Below are 15,704 nucleotides of genomic sequence, written 5' to 3' on the forward strand. Positions count from 1 at the left end.
TAAGGGACCATGTTCTGATTAATCAGCATTCCAGTTATCTCACTCTCCCACCCCTTTCCTTTCAACAGGCTTGTCTTGTCCAAAATTGATCCTAAGTGAATGACAAATCTAAACCCTTGGCCAACACAGACTCTGAATCTCTGCTTGCCTATCTGATCTCCTGCATAGAAAGGTAAAATTTCTGAAAATACTACTTCAAAAGCCCTGCATCAATGCCATCAACATTTGGCCACCATGGTCTCTCTGATCTATTTTGATGTGTATCATAATCCCATTTTCTCCTCCACATTTTTTCATGAAATAACTGGGAGCATCAACTAAAAAGAACAATGAAAATCTTATTGTACCTTCAAATCTACTATGTTCTATTTGGCATAAGCATTCATTGACTGCAATCCATATCATATACACTATCATCCTCCACCTGATCCTCACACTACTTGAAATAATAAACTTAATACCAAGCAACCAAGCTGCAGCAGAATTGTTTGCTTAGGATCCTGGCTCCTTACCATTTCTCACTGCAGCTCAATCAATTAATTATGATTTCTAGCCACTTTCAAACACTTGTACCTATTAAAATTTCTGGTTTATTTACATTTTATAAGGAAGGAACCAAAGCTATGCTATCAGGAGCAAGTAAAATGGTGTAAAACAATGAAAAATTAAGCCCCAAATATTAGGCACAAGATGCTATGTACACTTGGCATGAGTGAGTCTGTTCTTACCTGGCAGTTTTCCCAGATCCTCTCTGGTTTTGTAGATTTTGGTATAGTGACAATGCCATTCTATAAGGAAAATTAAAAAATGATATATTATGCCAGTGAGATAGAGATGCAAAAGAATGAACTAAGATGTTCTCACTAAAATCCATGTGTTGAAATTAGCATAACTTGTCATGAATCATGGCCAGAATCCTCCTGGGGAATTATAGAGGCGTGACCTAGAGTTGCATGTTCATAACTGTGCAGTATTTATGAACCCTATGTAGCCCCTTAGTTAAAGGAATGTGTGGGGACTGTGGAAATCACTCAGTCCCCACTTACAAAGAAGCAGCCACTGTGATCAAAGGGGATCCATTCTCCTTTTGCTTGGTAAACAGCTGATATTCCCATCCACTCCTTGCATGACTGATCTCCGGTGCAAGGCGAAACTGAGATAGGGTGACATCCTCCTTTTCCAGGACATGTCCTATACAATCTTCTGTCCAGGTGGAATTCCAAAATGTCCTCCATTTTGAACATGACTAAGAAGCATGGATGTATATTTATAATAGTGTTTTTAGTTTGTAATATCCTACATTCTTCCTGAATATCCTACATTACGATGCCTTATCCACCTTTGAAGTTATGACATCAGGTCACCCTAGACAGGGACCTTGTTTCTGCCTGTCACAATGGAAATCATTCACAGGAGGGATGGGAATGTCAATCAGTTGCTTCCTGAGCAACAAAGGAATGACCCCCATCAATCGCACTGTCTGCTATCTGGTAAATCGGGATGGGGTGATTGCATAGGTTTGTAAATATGGAAGTTATGCATTCATAACTGCCCAATAGGATTCCAGCCCATATCTTTAAAATGACAAATTTGAAACTCCAGGTTAGTCCTCACAAACAGCAGCTGAGCTGGTAAACCTGTGTCTTGACCAGGTAGGAGATCACATTTAAGCCATTTTCAAATCATGCCATATCACAATACTGTCATGCCAGTGTTATTCAGCAGCCAATAGATTTATAATCAGGGATGAGTAACATGGGCTGATGGGATGACCAACATACAGCTGCACCTCAGTTTTGGTGACTCCTACTGTTTACTTGCTGTTGAACTGGCCACTATACCACTACATTTGGGCAGCATGGCAGCAGCCCCTGGCTGTTCTACATGAATAGAAAGCAGAGAATGCCAACATCTTGAATTTCTCTTCACTAATAGGCTCCTTGTTCACTTCTGTAAGGAAAAACTAAATCTAAGCTAAAAATAATTCCAGGAACAAGGTACCTTGAACGTATCTACCTAAAAATACTCAGAACATCTGGCCAATTACTTTTAAATGCTTGTGCTATTGAACTACCTTGAAAAATACTGAATGTTGATGTCAGTATTTGGTGCACTCACAGCACTAAAAGCAACAAGAGACAGATGAGGTGTACTTGCAACTCTTGGTTTTACGTGGGTGGACAGGAAATATGTTCTATTACAGACAAATGCCTCAAACTACTGTTTAATAGAGATGAGAGTCATAATACAAGCAACAGGATAACTCACCTGTATGCTCCAGCGTATACAGATCTGTGCAGGGGTTCTGCCATATTTCTTTGCGAGTTTAATTATGCTGGGATGACTAAGGGCTTCACCTTTAGCTAGTGGGCAGTAGCCTTCAAAAACAATGTTTCTTCTTCGGCAGTAATTCACTAATTCTTGAGGCCTTTGAAAAGGATGATATTCAACCTTTTAAAAGAGAGAATAAACAGTCTCACTTGCATATAGCCTATCACACATCAAAGGATAAGGAATAGAAGTGTTACTATTGGATTGGCAGAGAACAGCCACAAGGTTGTGAATTTGATCCCGGAGCTCCAAGATTGACTGAGTAGTAAAATGAATATCCAGTTTGTTGGGGGCAATTGGCTTACAGATTATAAACTGCTTAAAGAGTGCTAGTTCACTATAAAGAGATATAGAAATGTGAATGCTATTGCTTGCTACTGCTATTGGAATTTTTTAAAGATGAAGTTACTAACCTGTTTTCCCCTTTCAAAAAACCAAGAATACCCTTAAATGGAAATTTTATCCAAAGTTTGCCAAGATGCTCAGAATTTTAAAGAAGCAATTAGCTTACAAACTCCAAACAGTAATGTACGCAATTGTTTTCTTGAGACATTAATACTCCATCCTTAGGGAACAATTATGGAAGGCAATCAGTGCCACATCCCCCCTCTTCTTCTTATCTTGTGTTCCTATCTGAAAGAAAAATGAGACTGCTATGCCTTGTCCTGAAGAAAGGGCACTCCAGCTACACATGACTATATAAGAAAGGGGGAGAGAGACTCTGCAACTCCTTTATTCACTTGATTTGTATAATTCTGGCTCTGTAAAGGAGACTTGTATGACTGCTCATCAACTGTAAGGAGACAACTTCTTCCCATCAAAATCTATAGAGGCAGAACTCAGTGTTATTCTAATTTACCGCAGAATCTACACATTTAATTTTGTGTAGCTAGATAGGAATAGATACTACTTCTGAACAGCACTGGTAGAGAGAACTGCTATGTAGTCACATCTGTTGTTTGTTGTTGTTGTATGCCTTCAAGTCGTTTTTGACTTATGGTGATCCTAAGGCAAACCTGTCATGGGGTTTTCTTGGCAAGTTTCATCAGAGAGGGTTTGCCATAGTCATCCTCTGAGGCTGAGAGAGTGTGACTTACTCAAGATCACTGAGTGGGTTTAAACGGCTGAGCTGGGATTCAAACCCCGGTCTCCAGTCATAGTTCAAACCACTATACCAGGCTGGTTCTCATAGATTCATAAAATGTTTTTATTAGTTACATTTTCCTCCCAACCTTTCTCCCGTGGACTCAAGGTGTGGTATATGAATCTCCTTTTCCCATTTTTATTCTCTTAATAATCCTATGAAATAGGTCAACTAGCCCAAGACCACACAATGGATCTCATGGCTCAACTGATGATTGGAATTTGGATCATCCAAGCTCCAGTTGAATACTTTGACTTCTACATCACACAGGGAAGGTGATTTTAATTAAAGCTGGAGAAATTAACTGTGAAAAGGAAGGTTGTGCTCTGTGTGTACTCTCCATCTACCTCTTCCTGGTTAAGGGACCTTACAGATGAGCCCCTGTCTCAGTAAAATCTACATTTAACCTGAAGAGTAATATAAGCAAAGCTGAGTATAGAAGAGGCAGCAGGAAGGGGAATAGGTGAGAGTAACAGGGAACAAAATATGAGATGCACATTACTGACAGAGATCTCAGGGATCCATGTACACCACACAACTGCAGAAGTGGTCCCACTTAAACTGCCATGGCTACATCACAGGGAATTCCAGCTTTTGTAGTTGGTAGTTTTGTAGAAGGGTACTAGGACTCTCTGGCTAAGAATTCTAAATAGCCCTCCCTAAACTGCAAATGCATCCTAAATACTCAGAAGCACCAAATCCCATCTGATCTTGGAAGTTAAGCAGGATCAGCTCAGGTTAGTATTTGGATGGGAGATTCCCAATGAACACCAGATGCTGTGGATTATATTTCAGAAGAAGGAACTGGCAAAACCACCTCTGAGTATTCCTTACTCTGTGAAATTCATGGGGTTGCCATAAGTCAACAAGTGATTTAAATGCACATAGGCACAAAAACTGCAAATCTCAACATACAATAGGGTGCAGCCATAGCAGTTAAAGGGGGATTACAAAGTTATATTTGTATAGTGTGAAAGGGCCCTAGGTATTATCAAGAGCAGCAATTGTATGGTACAGCCTGGGAAAACATGAACTATCCCTTGAAACTGAAGCAAAATAATTAAACAAAAGAAAAGCTTGAAACAATTCCCGGATAGAAGAGCTTTCTGTATGTGCTCAAACCAACATAAATTCTCTGACGAAGCTGACTTACAGAGAGCAACACACCTCCAAACCCAATATCCATCATGTTCTTTCTAATGACCTAACTTTTTTGCGTACTTTCAATGATGATGAAGAAGAGGAAGAAAAAGATATCTTAGTTTAGCACAATGACATCAACGCAGGGAATGTGGAAAATTTCATCCACCCCAGGAGGATGAGGAGCTGCTTCCTGTTTCTCATCCCAAGTACATGTTGTCTTTTCAGGCAACAATAGTCAGGAACAATAGGCTGGCATCTGCTCAGTACTAACTCTGAAAAATAAAACACATGCGTACTTTCAGAGACTAGGCTGAGTCAGCCTCAAAGCCACTGTGATCAAAAATGACAGGCTGGGTGGAAGACAAGGTTCAAGCAGCAGACACATCCATCTATTCAACCTTTGAAGTTTCCTGACCCCTCTATGGCATTCCACATCATGAGTTTACAGTTTGCAAAGACAATGTGTAGTCACTGCTCTGCCCATTTTGCTAACATCTCAACAGGCCCCAGGATTTACTACACTTGGAAAAGTTACATGTTTCAGACGAAAGCTCTCAGAACCTCTTGATCATGCTGACTGGGAGACTCTGGGAACTGTAGGCGAAAAACACAAGCTTTCCACTCTTGAAAGTGGACACCACTAAGGGAATGGGGAGAGATAATAATTCCAGGTGAATCTTTCAAATTTGCTGAGTTTGAACACAACAGAGTGTGGTGTTGTTTTTTTACACAAAAACAGCTGTGAAAGACCAACTAAAAATGAGCAGTGGGTTAGAGTACCTTACCTCCAAGGAAAGGTTAAACCACATGGGCCTTTCTTCTTCTTCTCCAGAAAAAACACCAGGGAAGACATGACACGCGCTTTAAAAATTATATTGTATACCATGTGCTGAAAATGGATTGAAAGGTTTTTCTTCTGGTTTCATAATATTATCACCTTCACTGGTTGAACCAAAGCAAGCAACTCTATCAAAATACTATGAAAAAATCCCTCACTTGGCAACATCCAATTAAACTCACTGGCAGTTGGCTCAAGGCAGATTTTTAAAAACTATTTCTTCAGACAAGTTCAGAAATCATGGACAAGATATGCTATCCCCAGTACTCCCCAGTACTAAACTCAGTATCTAGTATCTAGATATCTACTGTTCTTGAGACGTGCAGCCTTTATCTAAACTCTTATCACCTGAGAAAAGAAAGATGAAACAGAGTGGGAGAGTAGCAGCTTTCTTTGTGCCTCTCTGCATGACGTTGTAGCACTTCTGTTCTCTTCCTAAGAGAGATGGTCATAAAAACAAGCTTTTTGTTTGCACTAGAGAAATCCATTTGGCAAAAGGCATGATTTTTTGACCATCTTCCTCAGGAAGAAAACAGAAGTGCTACAATGTCATGTGGAGAAGCACAGAGAAAACTGCTACTCTCCTATTCCATTTTGTCTTTCTTTTCTCATGCAATAAGGCTCTTAGTTATCAGACCTAATACTTTACAGAGCTCTCATCTATGCTTTTATCTAATCCTTTTTTGAAGTTATCTAAACTTGTGGTACAGAAATATGCATTGTTCACAATCAATTGTTGTTCAGTTGGATTTGGAAGCCCAAATTCTGAAGCACAGAGAATCTTGTGGGCTGGATGGGAAACAAGATTCAAGCAGCAGATGTATTCATCCCTTCAGCCTTTGAAGCTCTTGACTCTATGGCAAGTTTACAGTTTGCAGAGGAGTGTGGTGAAGAGTCACTCCTTTTTCCATTAATAATGGAGCACCATCATCTATAAAGACCCCCCCTCCAACCATCACACAAAGATCCAGTGTTCCCTTTTATGGTGCATTATTTGCATACAATGTGTTTCTTCAAGTGATACCTTTGTTACAGCAATGGCAGATATATAATCATTTAAACAGCTTTCCTTTTACTGAGACCAAATGCAAGATGTTGGCTCTCACACAGCTGACATCTACATCTCAGACTCATTGTGATTGTTCACACCAAAGAGACCCTGAAGCTTGAAATGCAGGAAGGTTTATAAATGACAGAAGCGGGGACAGATGCAGGAATCTCATGGCTAGGGCTCAGCCACTCTCTTGGGTATTTGTATGTGCTTTCAAGTTACCTGTTGACTTAAGGTGACTCCATGAATTTCATAGGGTTTTCTTAGAATGCTCAGAAGTGGTTTTGCCAGTTCTTTTCTCTGAAATATAGCCTACAGTACCTGGTGTTCCTTGACAGTCTTCCATCCAAGTACTAACCAGAGCTGAACCTGCTTAGCATTCAAGATCAGACTGGATCTAGTGCCTTTAGCCATTCTCCTACCCACTACTGTCACTTGAGATTATAGAGGCAACAGGTGTGTGTGCAGGAATCACAAAGGCTAACACAAAACTTGCCACCAATTCACTTTGGAGGAGTGGAGAGAGATCCTGAGTAACACTAGTTTCTTATAAAAGCCTTATACGCACTATGTGTAATAAACTCACCTGATTTACATGTGGGGTTATCTGGCAGTCTTCTCTGAGTTGCTCCAAGTGATCAATGAGAAAGTTACTTACTCCAATAGATCGACATAAACCTTTACAAAGACAAAAAGGCAATTCAGGTTTGTAACATTCTACTATGGTTTTAAAAATGTTGTACAGATCTTTAACCTCATAGTCTGGGATGCTCTCATCATAAGGTAAAGTGGAGCAGGCAGGTATTAGGTGGTGGGACCAAAGGTGCTGGAGAGCAGACCTGTTTGGGCTCTGTAGTCAGCTCTAAACAGTATTAGACCAGGGTTCAAATTTTAGCTCTGCAACCTAATACAGTACATCAAATTCTGATTTATATATTAGGACTGTTTTTTACTCAAGCACAAAAAAGAAAATGCATAATATCAAGGGCTGTGAGAAGCACAGAAGTGCCTAAATGCATTAAACATGGAAGCAGAGGCACAACTATCTTCCAGTTACCATTTCTGTATATAACTCAGAAAAAGACTTGAAAGTAAAAACACACAGAGTCCACAGATGATTGCTGGAACCCTACCAGTATTTCACTATTTAAATGCAAGTAACCTTTTGGACCTCATTTTAAGCAGTCAAGTGTGCCTTTGGCTGCATTTCAATGGCTCTGGCCAAATGTCTCTTTTCTCTTATGAGATACGAAAAGCTTGTATTCTATTCCATGCCCTCAGAGCAGGATGAGCTATGCAATCAAACTTATTTCCAAGAATGATAAATCAAATTGCAGGGGTGGGTGGAAGGGAGAGATTATATAGGAACCAATTTCTGTTAACCAGCAGCACAATGAAGAACAGGGGGTTGGTTGGATGGAGAAGACAAACACAGAACATCCAGTCTTACAGCATTATCAAAGGGTCTTAGCCAAACAAGATCGCTTCAGGAAGCAGTTTTATAATCTAAACACATTGGGGACTCCCTCGTGGATTCAAGCTCCAAGCAAAATTCTGGGAAAGGCTGATACAGTGCAAGCAAAAACAATTGAACTTCAGCAGGTTGAAAAGGAGGAAATGGTGTTCTGAACAGCCTGCCAAAGAAAAGCAGAACATTGGTAGCAGGCAAATTGGGTGTGAGTAAGAAAACACTGGGACAAATAGTCCAAACATACTTCCAGCTACTTGCAGGTTACTACTGCAACAAAGATGTTCTGCCACAAGTTCTAAAAATGCTGAAAGTATGCTTAAGCAGTGTGGAAAGAGCAGCACAGGTTGTGTATGATTATAGTGGAATTCTGCATTTCTCATATTACCTGCCATCAAAATGCCATAATAATTTCTAAAAGTAAAGAAATAAAAATTTCTCTGTGTAAATATATGGCTACACTAGCCATTACAGAAGTGAGAAGGAAGAGATGGAAAGGAGAAAACTCCCTCATTTGTTCAAATTGTCCTTTGCTAAAAGTCAATAGTTAACCCACTAATAAAAACACGAAGACCAATGTGGTGTACTGGACTGAGCACTGGACTCTGACTCTGGAGACCAGGATTTGAATCCCACTTGGCCATGGAAACCCACTGGATGTCCTTAGACAAGTCACCCTCTTTCAGCCTCAGTGGGAGGAAAAGGCAAACCTCCTCTGAACAAATCTTGCCAAGAAAATCCTTCATAGGATCACCTTTGAGTTGCTGTAAGTCAGAAATGACTTGAAAGCATACAACAACAAACATTAATAAAAGCATCATGTTACAGCATTTTCGAAACGTGTTCACACTCCAATTCTTTGAATTTCTGGCCCCAAATAGCTGCTTGTCCAGAAATGGAAGAACAGGGAAAGTCATGCAGAATAGATCTATGAACCATATACTGCAAGCAAATAAAAGTAGAAAGGAACCCCCATCACACCCAAGTTGTAGGCTTCTAATTTAAAAAAAAAAAAGTTCCAAATAGCAAACCTTGATTTTGCCATTTTATGTAAAGGACACAATTTAAATACACCATTGTATTTAATGAGACTTGAGCATTCATGAATTTTGATATCCATGGGGGGGGGGGGTCCTTAAACCAAAACCCAGCAGATAACAAGAGCCACTGTACACTGCATTTGTTAAACCCTACACATTAGCAACATTACAAACCTTATTGTTCCAGTGCCTAAAAAACAAGTCTCAATTTTCAATAGAATAATTTTATTTTTGTCTAACTACTTGTACTTGTTACTGTAATCTTATAAACTATATCTAGCACACCAAGAAACCAGTCTTCAGTGAAAGGTGGCCTGGGTGAACCCACAGACCCAAACAATGTAGGTTTAAAATGTTCTGGTTGCACATTCAAAGTCTTTTAAAGCCTTTCAGAGCCACCCTATATGAATTCCTGAAATAAAAGTCAACTTAAAGTGAAAAACAGTTGTTGTTATCACCAGTTTTATAAAACTGGAAACCAGGTTGGGTTCCAATCATGTGAGATGCCTTCAGTGTTGGCATTGCACAAGGTGCTACCTATATCAATTTTGAACCTGAGGGAAGAGTTGCTCCATTCATTGAATAGGGCTGCATCTACACTGCAGAATTAATGCAGTTTGACCACTTTTGACTGCCATGAATCAATGCTATGAAATTCTGGGATTTGTAATTTTGTGAGCTATTTAGTCTTCTCTGTCAGAGAGCTCTGTTACCACAACAAACTACAAATTCCAGGATACCATGGGCTGGCTCCATGATAGTTAAAGCGGTGTCAAACTGCATTAATTCTGCAGTGGGGCAACAGCCTATCTCCACTAAATTCAAACCGTGAAGTGAGAACTTTCTGGGTCACATCTCAGCTACTCAGATGAGCCATTCAGCATGGCATGTTATGATTATAGCTCTGATACAGTCATTGTATCTAATCCTAAAGTGCTTTTGATTCCTCCCAGACATTGTGACAGGACACAAAAAAGCAGCAACTTCAAAGTATGATGGGCCTAAGATGAATAGTGCTTTACAAGTGAAGACCAACATTAATTTCAATGCACATCCGCCTAGGAAATTTGAGGGATCCAGCACAATTCCCAGAACACTATGGTAAGGCAAGCTCAGCAGCCTTCTTGTTTGCGAAAAGGTGTAAACAAAAGTGACACAAGTTAATCTGGAAAATACAGCATGGAAAATACAGGAAGGATTATTACCATACTAATGAGCTGGCATATAGCCATCCAGTGTGTGGAATCGCTATTGATTTGTCTTGTCACAGGAACCCAAGGTAAATGGAACAGCAAGAGAGATGGAACTCGTTGTTCATCTCAGGCAGCTGCCTTGTCAAGCCCAGCCAGTTTGCATAATTCCCATTAATGCTAATAAGACCCAGTGATGTATAATGAGGTGGAAATCTACCTTCATCCAGGATTTAAATATAAATTTGTATTAACATAAACAAAACATTTACAATTCAAATGCACCATACTTTGCATACTAGAAGAAGAGAAGCAACATGGCAATGCATCGATTTTGCTTTTTATATCCAAATTATACATATTCCCATGAAAAAACAGAAACATATGGCACTGTAAAATTTCAAAATGCCGCTTAGTCAGTGGAGTTCAACCCAACATTAGTTCTAACTATAGTAAACATATTGAAATAAATGGGGTATGTCACAACTAACCTTCTGTCCCATTGATTTCAAAGGCTGTACTCCAGTTAGGGCTAGCATTGTACTTACTCCACTGAGCATTCATGGGCCAGTCACTTTCTTTCAGTCTACCTCATCCCACAGGACTGTTGTGAGGATAAAATAGTGGAAGGTGGGATAAGAACTAGGTATGGCAGCTTCATCTCCTAAGACACAAATGCAACAAGGTAAGTCAATCCCAGACACATTTTGTGAATATTGACATTCACTGCCATTTGCCCCTATTGTCAAAAACATACTGGTAGACAATAACATCAATTATAGCGAGTGTCAATATTCACTATCATATTGCTGGGGTTTGAGAAATTCACAAATTTGAACACACCTGAACATGCTGATGTGAAAAATGACATTCATCAGCTTTGAAACTGTAACAGATGCCTTTTCCCTCTACATAATTATAACAGTATGTTTCTACTTTTACCTATCATTGTAACTTCCTATGAAATTCCGGGGCTTGACGTTTACTGAGGAACTATAGTTCCTTAGATAAGAAATCAAAATAACTTTTGCTAAACTATAAATGAGAGGTAGAATGGTGAAGTAGTTTGAGCATTGGACTACAACTCTGGAGACTAGGGTTTGTTTCACTGCTAGGCCATGGAAATCCAATGGGTGGCCTTGAATGATTAACACATTCTTGGCCCCAGAAAACCTCATGATAGGCTCACCTTAGGGTTGTCATGAGTTGGAAATGGCTGGAAGGCACACAACAACAAACTTCAAATCCCAGGATTCCAAAGGATAGAGCCACGGTAAGTGGAATTATAGTGCTGTTAACTGAGTAATGCAAAGGGTGCCAGGGACATTTTACAGAAAACTGCATGCTATCATAGGTGATATAGTTTCTATGATGTACTTACAATATTTTAGTGGAGCTAGCTGAGGACATTTTTGTCATATGAGTTTTACAATGTTGTGTTCACAAATTTATTTTAACCTATTATCCATATTGTGCCACCAATCCATACTGCAAAACAGTACAGCTTTCTACTCCAAAAGAGAATTTACAAACTAGATTCAAAGTGAATTCTGCTTCACTCCCCAGCAGCACACACACAAAAAAGCTGAGCTACAAGGTTTTATAGATGAGGGGACAAATTCAAAGAGAACTCAGTACAGAATACACAGGGGGATGTATACAGATATACTCTTTCTTCCAAAAAGCATCCAAGGGTGGATGCGTTAATCTCAAATACCAAGCTGCTTGACAGTTTTCATTTAGACTAATGATCATGTGCTCAATATGTGTCCTGTTAATTGGATTATGACCCAGGACACTGAAATTTGCATAATTTGTATTTAATCTGCTAGGGGAAGTCAAGGTCCCAGAGCTTAGGCCTTTGATAGAAGAAGGATGGGGGAAGGAAATAAATCTATGACATTCCACGCTAATAAATCAATATGCCAAAAGAAGCATGGACAAAAACATTATTTCTAGTTGTACCACAAAAGGGAATGGGGTAAAGATGGATTCAGTGGTTTTTCCCAAAAATAATGTATTATTCAACTGACATTACCTTGAAAATGGAGGCATTTACAAGACGCTTGTAGCAAAAATCATGGAAGATGTATAATGAAATGATACATTTAGATGCATTATGAAGACTAAAGTACTAGTAGATGATTGTCCTGCCATCAGATCACAAACTGATTCTGAAAGGCAGATTTTTTTTCATTGTTTTGTTCACATCCGTTCCAGATTCCTCCAATGAAAATAATGGCCCATCTTTTTTTAAACAAAATACTGTTACTCATTTATTTTCTTGGATTCAAGCAGGATGCCCTTTACTTTGTCTTGAGAAGGCCCCTTATAACAAAGAAACAACTGTGTCAGTCTCCTCAGACACAAGCCAAATAGGGCTTGCATGGAACTGCATGGCTTTTCACACTTACACATGCAAGCCACAGCTTCTTCTTCCACATCAACCCTTCTAGCAGAGCCAGAGTGCTGTGCTCTACTTTGCCGGCCAAGTTTGGCTAACCAGAGTATCATGCCCATGCTTTGCCAGCCTGAGTGGCTTCCATCCTATTGGTCTGTTGTACAGTGACTGTTGGAGAAAGGATTTGGGAGGAAAGAAAGGACAGCGACAAGCTGGTGGTGAAGACCAGGAATGTATGTCTGGTTGGCATGTGTGAATACTTACAAATATGTGTGTTTGTATGTGTGTGTTGCATAGACATATATTAATGTATGTGTGTGCATATATGAAGTAGAGATGAAAAACAGTGTGGGATAGCCCTGCCTATCGGTGGCATGTAGCCCATGAAAAGTTAGCATCTAGTATTCTCTCATCTGACACTCATGGAATGGGATGGGTGGTGGATCATAATTGTAATGTATTCTCAATGGCTTGTCAACATACTGGTTTTCTGGATTGTTTGAGTACATTGCAAAACCAAACTTTCCATGCATGATTAGCTTTTTATATTTTGTGATATTTTGTGACATTGGTTCTTAACCTGTAGTCTGCAGATTCTCGCAGGAGGGCTGTGAAGACATTATAGTCCCCTCAGAATCTGCAGATTTCTTTCTTTCTTTCTTCTTTCTTTCTGGTAGATTTCTTTCTTTCTGGTAAAGAAAAGGTTAAGAATCACTGGTGAAGGAAACATGCATGATTTGATGGCTATACATTCCTTCTATTTTTTATTTTTAAAAAACCCAATCACTGCAGAGATCGGCTTAATACTGTGCATGGCTGCTTGTTAGAAATACGTTCCACCAAGCTCAGTACAATTTGCTCCCATGTAGGCATGCAGAAGACTGAAACCTCAGTATGTCAAGCTTAACACAGTAGATAACTACAGCACTGCTGCCCAGCCTAAAGAGGCCCCAGGAGGGAAAAGAAACAATGAGAAGGTTTTGTTTTCAGCATCAGAGATGTTTCCTGTACTACAAAATAGAATAAAGTTAGTTAACTAGATTAAATGCACAGTTACCTTACTCTTCTCAGTAAACTAGTTCCACCCAGAAATACACTAATTCAGTAAAGAAATGAGGAGCCATCTTTTTCCATAGCAGAAGGAGTATAAATTCTGATAGTACATCCTGGTCCCTATAGCTGTGTTTCTTATATATAGACTGAAAGAAAGAAGTGTATGACGATGGAACTTTTTATAACACAGTCTGGCCTCTATATCCATAGATTCTTTATCCACAGATTCAATGATCCATGGCTTGAAAAAATATTTTTAAAAAATCCAAAAAGCAAGCATTTATTTTGCCATTTTATATAAGGGACACACACACATGTTGTTTGTTCTTGTGTGCCTCTAAGTCATTTCCTTTATGGCAATCATAAGGCAAACCTATCAAGGGATTTTCTCGGCAAGTTTCCTCAGATGGGATTTGCCATTGCCACCTTCTGACACTGAGAGACTGTGACTTGCCCAAGGTCACCCAGTGAGTTTCCACAAGATCCATTGTATTGGTTTGTTTATACCCTGTCTTTCCCCAAAAGCTGGGACTCAGTATTTCAAATATGTACATCCAGGATATTTTGTTCATGTGAAGATGGAGGGGAATGGCCCTTCTAACCCGATATAATGGACCACCTACTTGCCAAGCAATATTGAGTGCTATTTACAGAATGACTACAAAACAACTAAGCCAAAGCAACATGGTATCCAGCAGATGTGTTGAACTTCAGCTTCTGCTACAGCCATCAATGGTGGCTGATGGCTTCCACATCAGCCAGACAACGAATCCTCTCTGCGTTCCAGTCTGAATTTTAAAGCACCTATCCAAGGTGCTGAATTATATCCTAAGAATAGATTCACCACTCTGAATAGCTCCTTTCAAATTTGGGCTAAACTCCAAAAGGATTTATTGCCTTGTGGATAAAGAAGCCACCAGCTGTCATGGATCGCCAGACAGCAGGATGAATGCCCCATTCATACTGGCCTAAAAGACGTGGAGGGAACTGGGATGATCCGGATGCCCCTCCCCCGAATCGCTCCGTTAGCAAGTGCCCACTACAAATTTGAAATCAAATGCATTCTGTGTCTGCCGGCGAGGTGGCCGCTGTCAATCAAGCGATTGTCATGGTGACGTTTTGCAGGGCATCGGAAAGTGTCCTCCCCCTCCTCCCTTTTTTTAAAGAGCCAGGCACAGGGTTAATTTTTTTATAAACCTGTGGGCATTTGGGTCAGATCTGCCCCGTCCCAGGCAAAGGATGGAATTGTCATGCATTTTTTTATGCTTTTAAAAGCAACATTTGTAGCTTTCCCTTTGCTCCAAAAAATTGTTTAAAAATGTAACACTGATTGTAAGTGAGGTCTTTTGCAACATTGTAGCTTCCCCCTCTGCTGAACTGACCCCTTTCCTCCTGCTTACACTTTGCCATTGCCTTCCACTGAGGCTGAGAGAGAGTGACCTCATGGAATCAATTGGGAATAAATGGGAAATGCAGCGCATTAATAATAATAATAATAATAATAATAATCCAGGAGCAAGAGGAAATAAAGCACAAGCAAGCACACAGACATGTCACCCCCCCAAAAAATGCGCATAAATGGTCAAAAAATGCGCATAAATGCTTCTGCTGCATCCATTTCCCTACATCCCCCAGCCTGGGCAATCCTCCTCTTCCTCTTCCTCCTCCTCCATCACTTTCTCCATCTCCCCCCCCCCCCCCCCCCACCCCAGCCCCCCCCCCCCTTTTGCCACCTGTCACCCTTAGCATCCACCCTTTGGGCTCTTTCCTCCTCTCTCTCCCCTCCGATGAGGGGAGGGAATGCTCTAACCCATGGAATCAATTGGGAATAAAGGGGAAATGCAGTGCAGGCATTCTGACTGTAGCATCCGCATATAACAGTAACAATAACAATAACAATAATAATAATAATAATTAATAATCCAGGAGCAAGAAGAAATAAAGCACAAGCAAGCACACAGACATGTCACCCCCCCAAAAATGCGCATAAATGGTCAAAAAATGCGCATAAATGGTCAAAAGAGGCTGCTTGAAAAGGGGGGGGG

The 15,704-nt window shown here is 40.1% G+C and overlaps 2 protein-coding genes across 7 annotated transcripts in view; both read right to left on the reverse strand.

Moving 5' to 3' along the window:
- The window catches only part of DPH5 (diphthamide biosynthesis 5), a 221,938-nt gene that overhangs the window by 159,096 nt on the left and 47,138 nt on the right, over positions 1-15,704 (reverse strand). The window lies entirely within an intron of this gene.
- Positions 1-15,704, reverse strand: part of LOC121929015 (uncharacterized oxidoreductase ZK1290.5-like) — a 60,593-nt gene that overhangs the window by 20,647 nt on the left and 24,242 nt on the right. The window contains exons 4-6 of the mRNA XM_042464340.1: positions 7,094-7,185; positions 2,269-2,451; positions 729-788 (exon numbers count right to left, since the gene is read on the reverse strand). Of these exons, the coding sequence (XP_042320274.1) occupies positions 729-788; positions 2,269-2,451; positions 7,094-7,185 (335 nt within the window). The remainder of the gene's footprint in view (positions 1-728; positions 789-2,268; positions 2,452-7,093; positions 7,186-15,704) is intronic.

This window comes from Sceloporus undulatus, chromosome 4 (genome assembly GCF_019175285.1).
Source record: "Sceloporus undulatus isolate JIND9_A2432 ecotype Alabama chromosome 4, SceUnd_v1.1, whole genome shotgun sequence".
In the NCBI taxonomy this organism is placed as follows: domain Eukaryota; kingdom Metazoa; phylum Chordata; class Lepidosauria; order Squamata; family Phrynosomatidae; genus Sceloporus; species Sceloporus undulatus.